General features: G+C 39.5%; 1 protein-coding gene across 1 annotated transcript in view; it reads right to left on the reverse strand.

Annotated features, from left to right (window-relative positions):
• The window catches only part of eif2b3 (eukaryotic translation initiation factor 2B, subunit 3 gamma), a 140323-nt gene that overhangs the window by 18085 nt on the left and 100534 nt on the right, over positions 1-21704 (reverse strand). The window contains exon 10 of the mRNA XM_060829871.1: positions 19971-20119. Coding sequence (XP_060685854.1) covers positions 19971-20119 — 149 coding nt within the window. The remainder of the gene's footprint in view (positions 1-19970; positions 20120-21704) is intronic.

Consider the following 21704-nt stretch of genomic DNA (forward strand, 5'->3'; position numbering starts at 1 on the left):
AACAGAATATTCAGGAAGGTCTGGGGACAGGGAGGAATAAAAACAGATACCTGGAAACCAATGCCTCAGCAAAGATTCACAGCAAAGACTTCCAACAACCTTTTGGTGGAAGATCACGCAGTGACCCAAGAGAAGATCTGCCCAGACCTGAGAGACAAACCTTCGTGGAAAAGTGAAGCCCTATGTTGGAAAAGATAGCGCTTCCAACAGCCCAACTCAAACATGTGGATCATTGCATGTAATATTCTTTCTTAGACAGATAGGAAATTTGGGAAATACTCACTGCATGTTCTTAAAAAGGAACATTTTGTTCATAAAATTGAGCTGAATGCAAACCAAATTCTGTGACCCTTTGTCCATTAACCATCAAGAGTGCTTATGTACAAGTGTTTTTAACACACAAACTGGATGAAGCTTCCAAAGCACAGATAACAAGGCTAACATACTGATATGGATAATAGAAGATTGGCTGACTAATAGTAAGCTGACAATAGATGGGTCTTTTTCAGACAACAGGATCTCACAAGTGGCGTCTCATACAGGAGTTAGTGCTACTACCTCAACTCTTTACAATTATGTGAGTTGATGAATAGACCGAAGGCATAGTAGCTAAATTTGCTAATGAAACAAATATATATAGGAATGTGAGTTATGAAGATGACATAAGGAGTAGCAAGGTATATGGATGTGAGTGGGCAAATGGTGTAATACATTGGAAAATGTGAAATTGTCCATTTTGGCAGAAAGAACAAAGAAGTATTATAACATTTATGAAAAAATAAATAGCAAGCATTACCTAAATGGTGAGGTGTTGCAGAGTTGTGAGCTGCAGAGAGATCTGAGTATCCTAGTGCATCATCGCAAAGGTCGAGAGTGTGGTGAGGGAAAAGCACAGCAGGTCAGGCACATAAGCCCTTCATCAGGAATGAGGCAGAATCAGGAATCAGCATCATTCCCAATGAAGGGCTAATGCCCGAAATGTCGATTCTCCTGCTCCTTTGATGCTGCCTGACCTGCTGTGCTTTTCCAGCACCACACTCCTGACTCTGTTCTCCAGCATCTGCAGTTCTCACTTTTTCCCATGATCGCAGAGGTACCTGAGTGCAGGTAGACCAAGTAATCAAGAAAACTATAAAAATGGTCTGAGCAAGGGTCATCCAGACCCAAAATGTTACCTTTGATTTCTTTTCACCGATGCTGCCATATGTGCTGAGCTTTCCGGCAACTTCTGTTTTTGTTTCTGGTTTACAGCATCTGCAGTTTTTTTGATTTTTATAAAAATGGTATGCTCTATTGTTAGGAGAATTGAATGCAGGACTAGGGAGGTTAGGCTTCAGCTTTACAGCATCTGGAGGACTGTGAACTGTACTGGTTGTTGTACTTACTGAAGGACATTAATGAGTTGGAAGAAGATCAGAGAAGGTTTACTAGATTAATATCTGAAATCAGTAGATCACCTTATGGGGAAAGGAGAGATAAGCTAGCCTTGAATCCTTTGGAGTTTAGAAGAGGTTATTTAATTAAAGCATTTAGATCCTGAGGGGATTTGACTGGATAGACATGAAAAGGCATTTCCTCTTGTAAGAGAATCTAGAACTAGGAGTCATAGTTTAAAAATAAGGGTTTGCCCATTTAAGACAGAAATGAAGAACTTTTCTGTTCAGGGTTGACAGCATTTGAAATTTCCTTCCTTAAAAGGCAGTGGATGAAGAATCTTTAATATTTTTAAAGCAGAGGTGGATAGATTCTTGACTACCAGTGGGATGAAAGATTATGAGGCCTATGCAGGAATGTGCAGATGAGATGAAACACAGATCAGCCACGATCTTAGTGAATGGCTCAGACGGCTTGCTCTTGTTCCTTGTTTGTATGTTCGTGTTAATACCTTTAAACAAGCCTCTCAAAGAGGGAAAAAGATAAGATATGACAAGATTTATTAATGGAATTCCAGACTTTGGGATGTAGCTGAGAGAAGCAATTGAGGGATACAGAAGAAACCAGCGTTGGGTAGTGCCAAGTTCTTGGAGGATAGTCGGATTGGAGGAGATTACAGATATGAAAAGAAAGTGAGAAATGCAGAAGAGCATGTGGGGGACAACACCAGACATTCAAGAAAATCAGATGCCAACCTGTTGAAATGCAATGCAAGACTACATGCACACCATACAGCTGAACAGAAATCTGGAGGTAATTAATGCTCCAGGTAAAAAATGCACATGTAGTCATAAATAGTATGGACAACTAAACAATGGAGAGGAGGTTCCATGAATGTTTTCATTCTCAATGATGTGCAAAATGCAAGGCTGAGATTTTTGTATACATTGACAGTCAAAGTGCCACTGAATGAATCTTCACAGTTTCCTTTTGAAGTTCCACCATCACAGACATTTAATTTCATTTCAGGTGACATCAAGAGGCATGGAGTGCATTGAACAGTGCAACTCGATGCAGACATCAACAACATTCAGGTCTGAATATCAAAGCAGATTGCAAGACATTTCACAAATACATAAATAGGAGAGTCAGGGTTTTTTGCAGTACAGTTTAGTGTCCTTAGCTCTGAGCCAGAACGCTTGGGTTCAAGTCCCATCTGCTCCACAGGGTCATAACAACTGTGGCTCACCTTTGTCCCAATTTCCTGCCTTTCCAGCAGGTGAAAACAGTAGCTATTTTTCAACAGCCTCCATTTGCCTCAGCTTGAGGGTAATTGGGAGCACAGACTGTGATTGTGGGTGAGTGGGGATGATGATGATGATAGTCAATGTCCCCCCACACCATAATTTCCCATCTCTATTTTTAAGGCTGTAAAGCCTTGGCCTGTAACAACTTGCAGCTCCGAGAAGTACCTTGCCTCTGATTAGTTGGCAATTTGAGACAAGCTGGATGGGACTTCATGTGTGTGACTGGCATTTGATCTGGCAGTCTCTTAAAAGATGCCTGCCCTCACATAGAGCAAAGAAAATTCTGATTTTTATGTCTATCTTCATCGTGGAAGAAACAAATTACATCCCTGAAAGGGAGAGTAACTTAAAGGGCTATTAAAAGGGAGGAACTTAAAGCAATTATTATCAAAGAAAATAGTAATGGAGAAAATTAAGTGCTTAAATTTCTCAATTCCTTAGGTCAAAATGGCCAACATCTTAGGATTCTGAAAGAGGTAGCTGCACAGATGGTGAATGGTCTAATTATGATTTTTATTACAAAAAAAGTATGCCATTTAACTTTTTCATTTTCTGCTTATCGGGATAGACATAAAAATGCTAAACTTTGATGGAGCAACAATTTATACTGCATAAGGAAAGGGCATATTTTTGGTCTAGCAAATCTGCACTGATTGGTGGGGCAATTGCCTCTCTCTGGCAATGTTTTAACCAATCAGCAATGTTTTCTCCTGCAGCATAAATAGCTTCCATTCAAATTTGGCATTCTTACATCTGTCCTGGTGAGTGCAAGGCAAAAAGTTCCAACAGCATATTTCATGTTTCACTAATATTCAGGCTCTGCTCTAATAACCTGGTAGACCCAAGCACCTGTTTTGTTACAATTTTCCAAAATTCTCTAGATTGTAGAGTGGATTCAAGTGGATTGGAAGCTATCAAAAGTGATAGAGCTATTTAAAAAGAGAGAAAAGTGCAGTCCAGTTAGTCTGACACCAGTCATTGGGGAAGTGCTGGGAATCTTAACAATGTATTTTTTAAAAAGTGTGATCACATAATGTGAACCTCATTTTACAAAAAGCAAAATCACGCTTGACAAATTTAGAATTTTTTGGGAATGTAACTAATGGAATAGATAAAAGGTAATCTAGCCAATGGAGTATATTTGAATTTCCAAAACCATCTGATAAGATGCCATGCACAAGATAAGGAACTAGGAATGGACAATAAAGGAAAAATACTATGGAGGTTGGATATCTGGGGAAAAAAAGGGAATGCTGGAAAAACAGCATTTGTGGAGAGAGAATTAGAGTTAACATTTCGAGTCGAGAATGACAATTCTTTAGAACTGGAATAGGCAAATATTGCTGGTTTAATCGAGGGACAGACACAGCCTGTGAATGAATTAGAAAATGAACACATGAAAGTGGGGGTAATATATTAGCATGCATAAGCAATATATTAACAGGCAGTAAGCAAAGACTAAGGAAAAATGGTGTATTTCCACATTGTCAGTCTGGGACTAGTGCAACCTCATAAGGATCAATGCAAATGTGACCTTCGTTAATGATGAAATGGCTAAGAACAATAAATCAATATTTACTGATGATACAAAGCTATATTGGAATACAAGTTGTGAGGACACAGAAAAGGTAAGGACCAGGGTACTTCAATTATTTAAGAGTTTAATCTTGTTTCAATTGTAGAAGAGTTTGGTTAGATTGTAGGGTGTGCAGTTTCAATCTCCTCATCGGAAGAAAGCTAATATTGCCATGCAGGGAATGCAACAAAGGTTTACCAAACTTGTCCCCAGCATGGTATGACTGTCCTATGAAGAAAGAGATTATGTAAATTGGAGTTGTATTCTTGAGAGTTTCGAGAAATTAGGTGATATTTCAATGAAAACTACAACATTTTTGAAGGGATAGACAGGGTAAATGCAGGCAAGATTTTCCACTGGTGGGAGAATCTAAAACTGGGAAGACAATTTAAAATAAGGCAAATCCTAATTAGGTCCAAGATGGGTAAAAATTATTTTACTGAGAGAGTTGTGAACCTTTGGAATTGTCTCCACAGATGACTGTGGAGGCTCAGTCTTTGAGTTATCGTTAAGGTCAAGATTGACAGATTATGATTACCAGTGGTGTACAAGTTTATAGGAGGGGTGAGTAAAAGGCATTGAAGTTTTCCATCAGCTGTGATTGTACTGAATGGTGGGATAGGCTTGACAGGCTGAATGCCCTAATCCTGTCCTTATTCAGCTTTTTACATGAGTGGGCAATAGGGTGGCATTTTGAAAAACATTTTTCATATGATGTCGACATTATTGGCAAGCCAAGAACCTGTTGCCTAATGATTTGTTGAGTTGAGTGGCTTACTTGGTCATTTCAGAGGGCAGCTAAAGACAACCACACCGCGGTGGGTCTGGAGGTAGGAACATCAAATTTCCTTCTTTGAAGGACATTAGAAATCAGATGGGTTTTTATTACAACTGACAATAGTTGCATGGTCACCATTACTGAGACTAGCTTTCAATTCCAGATTTATAACTACATTTAAGCTCCACCAGCTGCAATTGTGGAGTGCAAATCACTGTCCCATGTAGAAATCTGAGCTCAAAAACTGCATGAATTTATGTAAAACACTGTTATCTCACTTATTAGATTAGAATCAATCTAAACATCAGGTCATAGACAGAGAACACAGGGGGCTAACACCTTCAACATATTGTCTAGCTATCACCATTGTTAACAGCTAACCCGAGAATGCAACTTTAAAGAAAAGGTTTTGTGATTTACACATGAAAGAAGTGAAACTATCACTGTATTCTAACAGATGAAAGGCTTAACAGACGATCAATTTTTCAATGTATAATTTCAGTTACATCACACTGCAAATTTTTGCTATAAATTCTGTGTTACAATCGAGCCCTTCACAATCACCTGATGGAGGAGCGTCGCTCCGAAAGCTAGTGTGCTTCCAATTAAGCCTGTTGGACTATAACCTGGTGTTGTATGATTTTTAACACTGTCCCAACAACATTAACATAGGCCGCTGGATTATTTGCCCAATGACATTATCACGACAACACCGCCTGCCCTTTTTAAGCATATAAAGTATAAGTAGAATATATCTACTTTGGATGGTAAGATTTAAAAATATATTGCTTTTTTTTAGATTAGATTACTTACAGTGTGGAAACAGGCCCTTCGGCCCAACAAGTCCACACCGACCCGCCGAAGCGAAACCCACCCATACCCCTACATTTACCCCATTACCTAACACTACGGGCAATTTAGCATGGCCAATTCACCTGACCCGCACATCTTTGGACTGTGGGAGGAAACCGGAGCACCCGGAGGAAACCCACGCAGACAAGGGGAGAACGTGCAAACTCCACACAGTCAGTCGCCTAAAAGGTTGAAAAATATTGACAATCAGAATAACTTGGGTGTACTCACAGAATAAACACAAATAGTTAGCAGGCAGGTATAGTGAGCAATGAGGAAGAGAAATGATGTGTCGGTCATTATTGCAAGGGAACTGAAGTATAAGAATAAGTCTTGCTACAACCGTGCAGCACTTCAAGTAATCAGCACATAAAAACAGAAAGTGTTTGAAAAACTCAACTGGTCTGGGAGGACCTGTGAACAGAGAAACAGAGTTAATGTCGAGTCCAGTATGACTCTTTTCCTTTGTGTTCTGCAGAAGAGGAGTCATTGTGGACTCGTGACATTAACTCGTTATTTTTTATGTCAGCAGTAATCTATAACATTTTAAGGGTTGGCGCTGGTGGTAAAATAACACAAATCATAAAACGACACTTGAAGATCCCAATGCCATTTGGGTTTTCTACCTCATCAATACATGCTTATAAAATTAATTTCTACTATACTTAATTTTGCTTTTGGCAGCTGATACGGAGTTAAAGTGATAGAATCTAGTGCTGGTTTTCAGTAAATAATTCATTAAATTATAAACAAAATCATCTACACGAAGAAATGCTAACTTTATTTATTTTGTCTTAGTTCCAGGCAGTCTGATCAGCTCTTTACTGCAACAACAGCTGATGAACAGTTTATTTTGGCAGTAAGGCTCAGTGGAAGACAGCCTTTTAAGTGCCAATTTCTGGGATGGGATCACACGGATTGACTTCTGAACTGTGGACCACCAAATAAGTTAAATACCAAAACGACTCCCACTAATTACTAGTGGTATATGCTCCCCTGCCTCGTAAGTAACAAACAATTTTGGTAGAACACAGAACCATGACAGTCTAAGCATGTCTCTGCCCAATTCCCTCACATTGTGGAAAGCTATATTATCTATTTATCGTTTGTCAAATTCTGTATTAAGGACCAAAAAACATAAATAAAAATTCTTCTGAGCTTTCAAAGTGCCCACCACTTTAAGGCTCACCTTCATTTTTGAAATATACATGGCATTATTTTATTTGAATGCTTTATCTAATGTCTGGTGATCGCATTGTTTGAAAAGCTAGGTAAACAGGATGCATGCCAGCATAAGTACATAAAATATGAAATTTTAAACCGTTCTATGAAGGAACGTAACAGTAAACTTCAAAAAGTAGCTTTGTTTTAGACCTAACATACAAGAGCATCCAATTCATAGAAGATGAGGAATTATTGACCAGTTGACTTAACTTCTTTAGTGGGGAAAATGCTTGATTCTATTAACAAGGTAAAAATAGCAAGGCATCTAGATAGGCATTTTCCCGTTGACCATGTTCCCAAACTAAACTAATCCCACTTGCCTGCATTTGGCCTATATCCCTCCAAGTCTTTCCTATTCAAATGTCTTTTAAACATTGTAACTGTACTTGCATCCACCACTTACTCTGACGGTTCATTCCACGTATGAACCAAAAGGTTGCCCCTCATGACCTTTTTGAAACATTTTCCTCTCACCTTGAAAGTATGGGCCCTAGTTTTGAACTACCCCTCTCGAGGGAAAAGAGCCTTGCTATTCACTTTATATATGACCCCTATAATTTTATAAACCTCAATTAGGCCACCCCTCAACCGCCTATGCTCTTACTATAAGGTTGTTTTGTGTAAGGACATAAGAGAGCTGGTGTTGAGGTAGTATATTAACATGCATACATAATTGACTAATGGGTAGGAAATAGCAAGTGGGGAAAAAGAGTTCTTTTTAATTTTGGTGACCTGTGACCAATGGGGTTCCATAGTGATTAGTGCTGGAACACAGCTATTTACAATATATGTTAATGACCTGGAGGAAAGAAGTGAATGTACTATAGCCAAATTTGCAGATGACACCAAAACAAGTGGAAAGGCACTTGTGAGAAGGATTCAACAGTTTACAGAGAGATATTGATGGGTTAAGTAAATGGGCAAAAATTTAGCACATGGAGTATAATGTGGTAAAAGTATGAAGTTGTTAATTTTGGAAGGGAGAGCAAAAGCTCAGAATGTTACTTAAATTGAGAAAAACTGCAGAAAGCTGCAATACAAAGGGACTTGGAGTACTTGTGAATGAAGCACAGAAAGCTAGCGCACAGGAGCAACAGGTAATCAGGAAGATTAATGGAATGTTGACCCTTATTTCAAGAAGGTGAGAGTATAAGTATTGTGAAATCTCACTACAACTGTACAAGGTGCTGGCAAGACCACATCTGGAGCACTGTGAGCAGTTTTGGTCCCCTTATTTAGGGCAAGATATCATTTCATTGCAGGCAGTTCACACAGATGATCCCTGATATGGAGGGTTGTCTTATGAGCAAAGGCTAAAGAGATTAGGACACTAGTCACTGGGAGTTTAGAAGAATGAGAGGTCATCTCATTGAAAAATATAGGATGCCAAACAATATAAGCAATAAGTGAGACAAACAGCTGGAGTGAACTCAAACCCAAAGGATCAGATCTAAGCTCTGCAGTCCGAATGGTGGTTATTAAACAACTCACTGGTGAAGAAGGCCCCGCAAATATCCCCATCCTCATTGAAGAAAACACCCAACACATCAGTACAAAAGAGTAGGCTGAAGCATTCATAGCACTCTTCAGCCAAGAGCCAACTGGACGATCCATCTCAGCCTCCTCCAGTGGTCCCCAACATTACAGATACCAATCTTCAGACAGTACAATTCACTCCGTGTGACAGCATGGAATGGCTGGAGGCACTGGACACTACAAAGGCTATGGAGCCCTGACAACATTCCAGCAATAGTACTGAAGATGTGTGCTTCAGAAAGTGCCAGTCCCCTAGCCAATCTCTTCCAGTACAGTTGAAACACTAATATCTACTCAACAAAGTTGGAAATTACCCAAATATGTCTAGGACAAGACAAAGCAAATCAAATCCAACCTAGCTAATTATCACCCCATCAGTCTACTCTTGATCATCAGTAAAGTGATGGAAGGTGTGATCAACAGTGATGTCCTGCAGCACCTGCTCAGTAATAACCTGCTCACTGATGTCCAGTTTGGGTTCTGCCTGGACCAGTCAGCTCCTCACCTCATTACAGCCTTGGTTCAAACATGGATAAAATAGTTGAATTCCAGTGGTGAGGTGAGAGTGACAGACCTTGACATCAAGGCTGCATTTGAAAGAGTGTGACATCAAAGAGCACGAGCAAAACTGGAATCAATGGGTATCAGCGGCAAACTTTCCAGTAGTTGGAATCATACCTGGCACATAGGAAGATGGTTATGGCTGGTGAAGGCCATTCATTTCAGCGCCAGGGCTTCTCTGCAGGAGTTCCTTAGGGTAGTGTTCCAGGCCCAATCATCTTCAGCTGCTTCATCAATGACCTCGCCTCCATCATAAGGTCAGAGGTGGGGCTGCTTGCTGATGACTGCACAATGTTCAGCACCATTTGCGACTCCTCAAATACTAAAGCAGCAACAAAATCTAGACAATATTCAGGCTTGAGCTGACAAGTAACAAGTAACATGTACACCACACAAATGCCAGGTAATGACCATCTCCAATAAGGGGCTATCTAACCACCATTCCTTGACATTCAATGATGTTAACATCACCAAATCCCCCACTATCAACATTCATGGGGTTATCATTGACCAGAAAATCAAATGGTTTCGCCACATAACTCCCAAAGGCCTGTCCACCATCTACAAGGCACAAGCCAGGAGCGCGAGAAAATAAGCAACACTTGCCTGGATGAGTGCAGCTCCAAAACCACTCAAGAAGCCTGACAACATCCAGGACAAGGCAATGCAATTGACTGGCACCACATCCACAAACATCTAATCCCTCCACCACCTATGCTCAGTAGTAGCAGTGTGTACTCTTATACTGTATAAGATGCACTGCAGAAATTCACCAATGATTCTTAGACAGCTCCTTCTAAACACATGACCACTTCCATCTAGAAGGACAAGGGAAGCAGATACATAGGAACACCACGATGTTCAACGTTCAAGTTCACCTCCAAGTCTCTCATCATCCTGAGTTGGAAACATATCACTGTTGCTGGGTCAAGATTATGGCATTTCATCCCTAATGGCACTGTGGGTCAACCTGCAGTGGCTCAAGATGGCAGCTCACTACTACTTCAAATGGCTAGGGATGAACAATGAATGGTGGCCAACCAGCAATGCTCATGCCCCACGAATGAATATAAAAAAGATTCTTGAGGGATTTGACAAGGTAAATGCTGAGAGGAGGTTACCCTCAGAGGAGCGCCTAGGACCAGAGGATATAGTCTCAGAATAAAGGGGCAACTTTAACACTGAAAAGAAGAGGAACACCTCTCAGAGGATTGAGTGCCTGTGGAACTCCTTGTCACGGAGAGCTGTGGTGATGGAGTCATTGGATAAATTTTAGATGCCAGTCAATGGTTATGGGGAAAAAGCAGGAAAGTGGACATGAGGAATGCTGATTCAGGGTCAGGGCATGAATGGCCTATTCCTGTTCCTATTTCTTATGGTCGAAGAGAGATTCCTTCCTTAATGGCATTTATTGGATTCAAATATTATAAAGGCAATCAACTCAATGAAGGACTAAGTTCTCTCACTGATAGATTTGAAGTTTGGGGGGCATATTAAAACAAGCAGACAGCTTTCCTATCACCTCCCCACCCAACTCTGCAATGATGCTGTCATGCAGTCTTTCTGTCAGTAGGGGAACTGAAGGCAGATCATGGGGCAATGAATGATTACTGAAGGGTTCCAGCCTGCCAGTACTAGTATTTAACTGACAGCAGCAGTGGAATGGGTAAATGAGAGAGAGAGAGAAGGAAAGGAGAGAGACTGAGAGAGTGAGTGAGTGAGTGAGAGAAAGCAAGAGAGTGAAAAAGAGGAAAGAAGTGCATATCAGGTGAACAGTCTAGCAGGTTGCCCTGTGCAGATTGATGCCTAGGGGAAGATGGGACTATCTTAATGGTCCTTTGGGCCCATCAGAGAGTCTCTGCCAATGTCAACTTCCCCAAGACTGCCCCACCCCACATTCTCTCAAACACTAGTTCCCAGCCTCCTCACTGAACCCAATAACATACAAATGTTTGATCCACTGCAGCTAGTCTCCTCATTCCCCAAGTGCAATACAAGCAGTGGCCACTGTACTACTGTCTCTAACTAGGTGCAGCTCCAAGGTGCCCATCCCCAGCCAATCAATATCCTGGTAGCTCTTAAAAGTCCACAGGGTACCTCGATTCCTGATTTTTTTTAGCTGGACCTGGAATGGTGGGGACCACGGTTCTCAATAATTCAGTCCACAATTAGCAATAATGTATTTGCGAGAGGAGATTTGATCATTTGCAGGCACCGGAATAAGGCAGTTAGAATGTGAATATTATATCATATTGTTCCATTTACTCCATACATCATTCATTTCTATATGCAACTAAACACAAAGGTACACTCATCAACATCAACAAGGAGTGTCTATCTCAATTGTTTTTTTTAAATCCTGCACGTCCCTATGTTCCTCATTGTTTACTGAAAACAGGAGATAACAACCTTGATCTCTCACGCATTAGTCAATTTAAAAACTGTGCAAGATTGAACAAACATGGTGAAAAATAGTCAGTTTCGATTTATACATCATAACAACGACAGCGCATAATTAGTAAAGTGTTTGAAGACAGTCTGAGGTTAGGAAAAGTGTTACCTAAACTTAAGTTTGTTTTTTTTCCCTTTATTAACTTCATAGTAAGGTGAGCAGAACCTCAATGTTTTCCCATTTCAAATTTTTGCGTTTTGGAAATTTCTCCCATATATCGTTCCTTTACACAATAATCAAATTACAGGTTCAAACATTTGATTACATGCAGAACTGTTTATTGGGTATGTAATGATCAATGAAACAGACAGAAATATTATTCAAAGAGCAAAACATTGATATAGAGTGAGAAGATCAAATTAATAATTGTTGAGAAATGACAAAAAGTGAAGCTGAGGAGATATGACAAAAAAGATGAGAGAGGAGAATGAGGGAGTAAGTGAGAAAAATAGGCGAGTGGAAAAAAAATCATTTTTTTTAAACAAAAGTTTCTCACACCTATTCATGAATGCTAAATTCCTCTGTAGTTATTTTCTGAGTGAATGCATGATTGCAGTGTCAAAAGATAGAGATTTCATAGTTTTTAAAGTTAGTTGTTCAATTGGTTTAGTCTTTTCAAAAATGTTCTAGTAAGTCAGATAAACTCACCAGAACGAAAGATCCAATGTCCAGCAAGAAAGATAAGAAATAATAATTATTTCCTCTCATAACTAATGCCATAGAAGGAAAGACCTCCATGAACAAAAGACATCTTTTAAATTTCTACAGCAGAACACATCAAAGACCTGCTTTTTAGCTCAGAGACAACTTGTATAACAGCACTGAGTGGGAACTCTTCCCACTAGAAACATAATGAAAGAAAATCTAGCTACGATCCGTAAGCCTTAGAACAACGTGAGCAGCGTGTCCTGGAACAGCTTGTGGACTGTGAGCCCCAGAATAGCATGGGCTGTGAGCCCTGGTACAGCGCATGGGCTGCAAGCCTCAGAGTAGTGCAGGGAAGCAGCCCCGGAGCAGCACGTGGGGAAGCAGCCTTGGTACAGCGCACAGGCAGCGAGACCTGGGTGGAGACAGGCATGGGGGAGGCAGTCCTGACATTTACCTTGGAGCAGCTGAGTGCCGGTACGGAGCAGTCTGGAGCTTGGAGTGGAGCAGGCCGGGCTATTCAACTGGGGTCTGGAGCATATGGAGAAAGTGAGGACTGCAGATGCTGGAGATCAGAGTCGACAGTGTGATGCTGGAAAAGCACAGCCAGTGAGGCAGCATCCAAAGAGTAGGAGAATTGACATTTTGGGCTGGAGCTCTTCATCAGGAATGACTATCTGGCACAGACAGACAGACCACGTGCGGAAGCCCTGTGTTAAGATGTTGTACTGCAATGTCTGTTTGAAATTTCTTTCCTTATTGTAATGTCAACACTTTAATGATGTCCCATTTTTAACTTATTTTTCAATTCTGTAAGTAACGCAACTATGTTTATTCCTCTGCTGTATCCAAGAATTGCACCTAGGTACTCGTACCTAAGACGTCGCCGTAAGTAGGCAGACGTTATAGAAGCTTTTCATTGTACTCCTACGATGGAGTACAAGTGCTAATAAAAGGATATTATAATTGTAATATTGCAATTGTTAAAATAAGGTCAAGGTACAAAGCATAGAGAACTCAATACAAAAGCTCCTAAAACACTAGAATCAATTATTCTCATCTCACTATATATTGTTTTTCTCTACATAAATTACTGAAAGATTGCACTGTGGGTAGAAATTAAGTAAAATTGGTGAGATGAATTAGGTGTATACAAGGTACTTTCATATAGATAACATTCACAGTAAGTATGAGACAAGTTAGAGCACGTGTTGTATGTAGCTCACCCAACAAAACAGAATATGAAAAAGATTGATTTTGGACTAATGAGGGCAGCAGAAATGGGGCTGAGGGACTGACTGGAATACCAATTGTGCTAAGAATACTACTAGAAAAGCTTTACCTAAGACTACATCTCCTGCTAATCCTGTCCTAACCTCTGAGAACAGGGCCACTTATGCCGACAGTGACAGTTGAGAGGTTATAGAAATATGGAGTGGCACTATCCCAAGATGAGGTGTAAAAGGTCATTCGGGCCATAAAAAACAATATGGAACACATATAGAGTCCAACTACTTCAGATTTCTCAATTAATTTATATTAGGACAATGTTATACCAGCATCACAGCACACTTTCTATTCTGTAACATTTCTGTGATAGTAGGGTCAGCTGAAAGAATGAAGTGCCTGTGTGGACTGCCAATCTCGTGGACAAATCAATAAGTTTTGAAGCATTTTATGGTTATGATTTTTAATTCTCTAGCAGTGAAAATATATTAAATTAGAAAATACAAGGCAGTGAAATTAAGACTAAAATATGAAATAGATAGCAGCAGAAAGCAACATGGAATTTAAAAGAATTGCGTGCTATTTACAACTTAAAAATGTAATTTCCTTTTGTGATCTTTTTCTGGTAATGTCTGTTCAGACTTCAGACAAAAAAGGTGCACTTCAATGAGGTAATTTGAATTAATTAGAGATCTAAGCATTTCTTTAAACATGTTAGCTCAGGGTTATATCAGAGCTTTGTGATCAAATACAGCCACAGTGGAGACTTCTCTTTGAATACAGCCAAGCAGGCTTGCATGACTCTTTGCAAGTTGCACATTGTTTATTGATCCTCCTTTTAAACAGCAATTATGGCTGTGGGTGGCCTAGTGCAGAAGGTGTAATTATGATATTAAACTGCAGCACACTACAGGAAGTATTCTTTGTACTTTTGACACTGATAGTGTGCAAAGTTCTTTTCGAATAACATATCAGAGCAATCAACCATCTGAATAATGTGGGTATACTTAAAGGACAAAGTGTTCTCTAAATTATAACATGTTATTGTGCATTTATTTTAAATACATGGTTTTGCTCTCTCTCAAATTATACTTGCAAAGATCTGATCGACACCAACTTAAGTACAAAAGGTAACTTTCTGAAGTTGCTTCTCAATTACTTCTCTGGTAAAGAGAACAGAGCTTGAGATATCAATATTGAAAATCTTAAAGAATAGGTAACTACATGTTCAAATTGTTAGGCAGAAAACTCCAGAGTTCTAACTCAGTGACAATGAAAAAATTTCAAAATATATCCAAATCAGACTTGGAAGGGAACTTGCATGTGATTTACATTTTTACATGCATGCTGATCCTACTCTAAGTGTTTAGGATCACAAATTTGGAGAAGCTTCAGTGAATTGCTGCAGTACATCCTGTAAATAGTAATCACTGTAACCATAGAATATCTGTAGCAGATTAGAATGCACTCAATCAGTCCACACATTGCAAACCCACAAGAAAAATCTAGATGTAGTTCCCCAATTCAGCAACACTTGCTGAATAATTCTAACTATCCTAAAAAATACACTAATGACCATTTTATGATAGTCAAACAGTGCGGCGCTGGAAAAGCACTGCAAGTCCACTCCAGAATATCCCAGATGGCTTCCTACTTCAAGGACCGCAATCCTCCCTCCCATGTAGTGAGCAATGCCCTCCAGCGCTTCCCCTCCACTTCCCAAACCTACGCCCCTGAACTCCACCCCTCCAACTGCAACAAGGATAGACACCTTCCCTACTGTCCTCACCTTCCACCCATCAATCTCTGGACACAACGCATCATCCTTCGCCATTTCTACCACTGTCAGACCCCATAACAGAGGTATATTTTCCTCCCCACCTCGATGAGCATTCCGCAGAGACTACTCCCTCCGCAACTCCCCTGTTAGGTCCATTCGCCCCCACGAAACCACCCTCCACACCTGGCACCTTCCCTTGCCATCGCAAGAGGTATAAAGCCTGCACCCATACCTCCCCGTCACTTCCATCCAAGACCCCAAAGGATCTTCCACATCCAGCAGGGATTTTCCTGCACACCCAAACACCTCATCTACTGTGTCTATTGCTCTCGATGTGATCTCCTCTACATGGGGGAGACAGAATGCCAACTTGCGGAATGTTTCAGAAACATCTTTGGGACACGCACCAAACTACCCCACCTGTTCTGTGGCTGACCACTTCAACTCCCCCTCCCGCTCCGCCAAAGACATGCAAGTTCTATGACACCTCCTCTGCCAAATCCAAGCCACCAGATGTATGAAGGAGTAACACCTCATCTTTCGCCTTGGGACCCTCCAACGACATGGCATCAATATCAGTTTCACCAGTTTCTTCATCTCCTCTCCCTCCACCTTATCACAGATCCAACCTCCCAACTTGGCACTGCCCTCTTGAACTGTCCTACCTGTCCATCTTCCTTCCCACCTATCTGCTCCTCAGATGCCGCCTGTTCTGCTGTGGTTTTCCCTCACTCCTTTTGACACTGATCTTCAGCATCTGCAGTCCTCACTTTCTCCTACCAATTTATGATAACCAGCCAAGCTTGTACTGTGGCCTATTATGCTTGGTTGAAGAAATATTCATTCGTACATTGGACCAATTCTTTGTAAATTAAAGGAATATAACCGACTAGTTTCTTGTTGCTTTCTACAATAAAATACCTTGACTAATCAGACTCTACGTCCTGACCAATCATCACCCTTAACTCTTGCGGTATAAATTGCTATGATTGCTTAAAATTTGGCATTCTTTATAATTGTTCTGATGAGCACAGGGCCACAAATCAATACACAATATAAAAATACTGCAATTGTAGGATATTTTAAAGATAAGGAAAAACTACTGGGAGACACTGAACAGGGCAAGCAGTGTCTTTACTTTTCTCCCTATGAATATTGCTTCATAGGGAGAGTTTCTGAGTGTTTTGCAAAATGTTCAACTTTTATTTCAAAAGTTCACCACTGGCTGGGGAAATCGTAGGTATATTCTTAGCTTGTGAAAGATGCTACTAATAGAATCTGGAGAAGAGTTGACTTAATGATCTAATTGAATGTTGGAAAAAGCACCGGTGGGGTGGATTTGACTATTGTTACCATAAATTGTATTATCTTTAATATTGGAAGGAAAAAAAAGCTGCTTTCCTTTTTTTTAAAGTCACAGAATTATCCATCAACAATCTGATTATTTTCTGACCATTATCTATAATCATTGGCTAACATGGAAGATACTGAACTTTGCTTTTGAGGCCTAATCACATTTATTTTCTAGTACTTTCTGAACTAGTAGAATGAAATCACCCACATTTCTCAGGGGCAAAAATGTCTTTTTCAAAAATAAATTTCTTTAAAAATCGACCCCTTCCATCTAAAACTGGAAGACAAACTCCTAACATACAATATGGACATATATGGTTTCAGAATCTGTACAGAAACTATTCAGTCTGCTTGGGTCTTGTTGAAACTTAGAATATCTTCGATGTGGCAAGAGCAAAGGTAATTTGAGCATCACCAATGTGATAAACATAAATGAATCAAGACATCTTTCAAGCTACAAAAGGACATTTTAGACTGAATGCTCCATTTATTCCATGAAATTTGATTATTGCCTCTGTTACTGAGACTAGGAAGAGGTAACGTTTTTGCCCACTGTTAGTCAGTTCAGTAGAACCTCGATTATTCGAACGAGATGGGTGGGGACTATTTTGTTCGGATAATCGATCAGATCGTAAACAAGCAGTAATTTATGAGTGCCAGTTATCCAAACATTTCTCGGTTATCCGGCAACGCACGTCGTAATGCCACTTAACCGATAACTGATCTGTCGTAAACAAGCGGTAATTTGAATGCCAGTTATCGAACATTTCTCGATTATCTGGCATGTACGCCATAATGCTGTTTAATCAAATGCTGAGTTGCCTAATGCCGTTTTTACGGGACCTTGAGATCTTGTTCAGATAATGTGAAATTCGGAATTGGATAACTGAGGTTGTGTTGTATATATTTCATAAAATAGCCCCTCAGTAGCACTGAACTTGATAATTTTTGAGAGAAGACATACTTTGTAGAACATTTTCGGCTTGTGCTCATCAGATCAATCCGTAAGAATACCAACTCAAGCGGAAAATCAATACTTATACCACATGAAAGGAGTGTGCTATTGGGAGGGGCTTTGCCATGGGGAATGCAAAAATAATGATGATTGACAGTTAGCCTCACTAGGTATGTTTAAATTTAAATAGGAAATGTGACTCTAATTAGTCAGGTTGCCCTGAGAAGGAAACAGCAAATTGGGTGTGACCTGTTTTATTCAGTTGAAATATGTACAGTATATTTACAAGTTCCTTCAGTCTGCAAAGAATAGGAATCTGGGTCTCAATATACGTAACTTCCAGTATCCGTAAGTGAGCTACACTGTAAGGTCAACAGACCTAAATTGGCTGTTGGTTTAATTGCTTGTATGCACAGAACTATCCAACAAGTGTTGCCTTACTGCAGAACAGAATCACATCTAATGTTAGACACTGTTGTGGGTTTTGCAAATGTGGGCACATTGGATGCAGTCAAAACCTGCTTGTTGCAAACACCATATCACTGCAGCTGTTTTGATGCCCTAACCAAACCAGCGTTAACATGCTTAGCTTAAAATTTAAACAAGCCTGGTAGTTAACTATCAATCACTATTACTTTGTGCACTGCAACACTTCCACCAATCCAAATCCGTGTTCCACCCACCTTCCCATCATGCAGTATGTTGGTTTTCCCCTTGAACTGACATTCTTGCAAATTGCACTAATGAACACAGGATGAAAAACCTCAACAAAATGCGTCTTTTCTCAGCAACATTCAAAGTCTCAAAGCTAATGGGCAGATTTCAACATAACATTGTACACAGATGGGATATGGCCTAAAGAAGTAATGTCAAAAATGTAAATCCACATCTTGTCTTGGAAGTTTTTTTTTAAGAAACATCTTTTAACATTAGGAGATAAGGGATTTAACACTTTTTCTTCAGAATTTTAAGGTTCTTTTATTTAAACCTTGTTGATCATTGAAGCATGTTGTAGATTGTGTCAACTGTTGAGGTGAAATTTGTCACATCAACATGTAAACAAGAGTTTTCATAGGGATTGACCTGATGCCACCTCAATGAAATGGAAGCTCCTAACAAAAATGATTTTTATTGTTTGCTGTTTTAATTACATAGCACCAACCTGACAGAAATTAATTTTATGGAAGAATTGCATAATTATGATTGTGTTGAATCAACATACCCTGGTGGGTATTTGCAGTATTGTTCTAAATGATAGCTTATTCTCTCAGACCCTTTTAATCATACTTTCCTGTCATTTCTACAATCAATTGTTGTTTTTCTACTTTTTAAAGCCATAATCACAGATGAACATACATTGCAAAGTTACCTAATAACAAAGAAAACTATCAAAAACTAGCCAGGAATTTAAAAAAATTGCCCCAGAGGGATAAAAGCTAACAGCTTCAAAATAACCACAAATTATAAACCTATGAACTATGAAAGGATGCACTTATATCCAAAGTGCAGGGGATATCAGCTTACAACTAAGGCTATAGATGTACTTTTTACTTATATGATGAGGGTAGCTGCTGCAAAGCAGAGTTATCCAAAAGCCTGAAAGCAAGATGGAGAAAAACGATTTCCACAAGATCACACCAGGTTGCATGTAGTCATGTTTCCTCACTCACTAAAAGCTTTGATTTTTGATACATTCTTTTGTACAACTATTTTAAATTCTGCAATGAACATAGCATCTGCATTTTATTGTATTCATCTTGAAACAAATAATTGCTGTTTTACCAAATACAATTTGCCACGTTTCCACTTTAGGAGTTTTTTTTCACATTTTGGATTTCCTTTCTTCCAGGAGATCTAGCCATAGATATCTATGGCTTAAAGAAAACAATTGTGGTCAATTTTCTTCTTTAAAATGCTTAATTATTAGATAGAGATTCAGTTTGGTCTGATAGAGCACTAGTCAGGGTTATAAGCAAGGAGTGTGGTGTGTACATTGTGCCAAATGGCAGTGTGCTTCAAGGAAGCTTTTTGGAGGTTTGCAAGAATTGGTGGTGTGGGTGAATATTATGACAGTCCCAATCTTTTTAACCCCCACAACCATCACACAGGACAAGAGTGCAAAATGCTTATACCCTCAGCACTGATAGTTTAATTATAACAAAAGTCAAGACATATAACAACATGTGCTGTTTACCCAGAGGATGGCAAAGTAGTTTTGGTGCAGGATTGGAGCAATTAATTTTACTCAAACTAGATTTGGACACACTCCATAGTACAATAAAAAGTAGACCATGGTATTTGGAAAGAATAGTACTGATATTTTTCTTTGTACCAGCGCAACTTTACTCACCCTTCCTCAATAGTGACATTATGCATGATTATGGAATTGGCAATTTTTACTTTCTCTTTGATTATACAGGAGGCCCCGATGACTGACCGCTTGATAGAGGTCTTCTCTGCCACTTTAGTCATGTAACCAATCATACTGTCAGTGCCAACCTGTGTGGAGAAAAGCACATTTGTTGAAAAGGATGTGGAGATCTGAGCTTGTCTGTAATCTCATGCATCGCAACGGGGATTTTGAAGATAATGAATTATTCGTTGAGGGAAAACAGCTTTGAGTGTCCAAGTTAATAAAAGATATTTTGTCCATCTTCCGTACATGCTGGGAACCACATTTATAAAACCCATCTAAATCTATCAAAACATATTGTTTAAGAAGGACTGACCCGAAGATTCGTGCCGTTTGCATTATAAGACACAAATAACATTAAGCGGAAGGACATCTCCACTCAAAAAAAAGTGACCATAGCATGAAGTTTTGATACCACTGCATCTTGCAATTCATCACCTGATACATCTACCATGTCAGATAGCTTGCAGATCATGTTTGTATGAAGCAAATGCTAGTCTTAAAGAAGTAAAACTTTAATTCCAATGGAAAGAAGGTATCAGCTAATCAAAATGAAAATTTCTCCAAGTGACTATCAGTGCTTCCTGCCGAGGAAGCCAACACATGGAAACAAATCTTCAGAGAGCAGGGATTTGTATGAGTGACATCTGGTCATACACAGGGGTTTCCCTCTTGCATACAATGAACGGTCTCAGCTATATCAATGAAAAAAACAAAGAACCTTTTTCACCAAAACAGCCCTTTCATAGTTGGTACATTGGCAGATTTCGGACTAATCTACTAGTACTACTGCAGTTGCACTATTGTAGCTAATGGTGCTACAGGTTAAACACTCTTGGAAGCTTTTTTTACCTGGCAGTCATCTATTGAAATTATGGGAAGATTCTTTCAAAAGGTTTTGTCAGTGTCTTATAAACTCCTGGTGTAAGCCAATATGCACCATTGGAAAGCACAAGCCATTTTTGATGGATAGAGTCATAGAGTAGTGCAGTACAGAAACAGATGCTTTGGTCCAACTTGTCTATGCTGACGAAATATCCCAAACTAAACTAGTCCCACTTGCCTGTGTTTTGCCCATGTCTCTCTAAATCTTTCTTATTCATGTACATGTCCAAAAGTCTTTTAAATATTGTAATTGTACCTGCATCTACCAATTCCTCTGGCAGTTCATTCCAAATACAAATCATTCTCTGTGTGAAAAGTTTCCCCTCGGGTCCCTTTTAAATCTTTCTCCTCTCACTTTTCAAATTATGGCCTCTAGTTCTGAACTCCTCTACCCTGAAAAAAAGAGACCTTAGCTATTTACCTTATCTATGCCCCTCGTGATTTTTTAAACCTCCATAAGGTCACTCTTCAATCTCCTATGCTCCAGTAAAAAAAATGTCCCAGACGTCCAACCTCTCCTTATAACTCAAACTCTCCAGTCCTGGCATCATTCTGGTAAATCTTTTCTGACCCCTCTCCAATTTAATAATATCGTTCCTATAGCAGAATGACCAGAACTGTACACATTACTCCAAAAGTAGTCCTGTACAACCTTAACAGGATGTTCCAACTCCTATGCTCAATGGCCTAAGTATCTGATGCAAGATATACAGTAGGAAATCACAAAATATTTAGAAGCTGTGGTTTAGAGATAAATCAGCAGAAAGCTCTGCAGGCAATAAGTGA

The sequence above is a fragment of the Hemiscyllium ocellatum genome, chromosome 9 (genome assembly GCF_020745735.1).
Source record: "Hemiscyllium ocellatum isolate sHemOce1 chromosome 9, sHemOce1.pat.X.cur, whole genome shotgun sequence".
Classification (NCBI taxonomy): Eukaryota; Metazoa; Chordata; class Chondrichthyes; order Orectolobiformes; family Hemiscylliidae; genus Hemiscyllium; species Hemiscyllium ocellatum.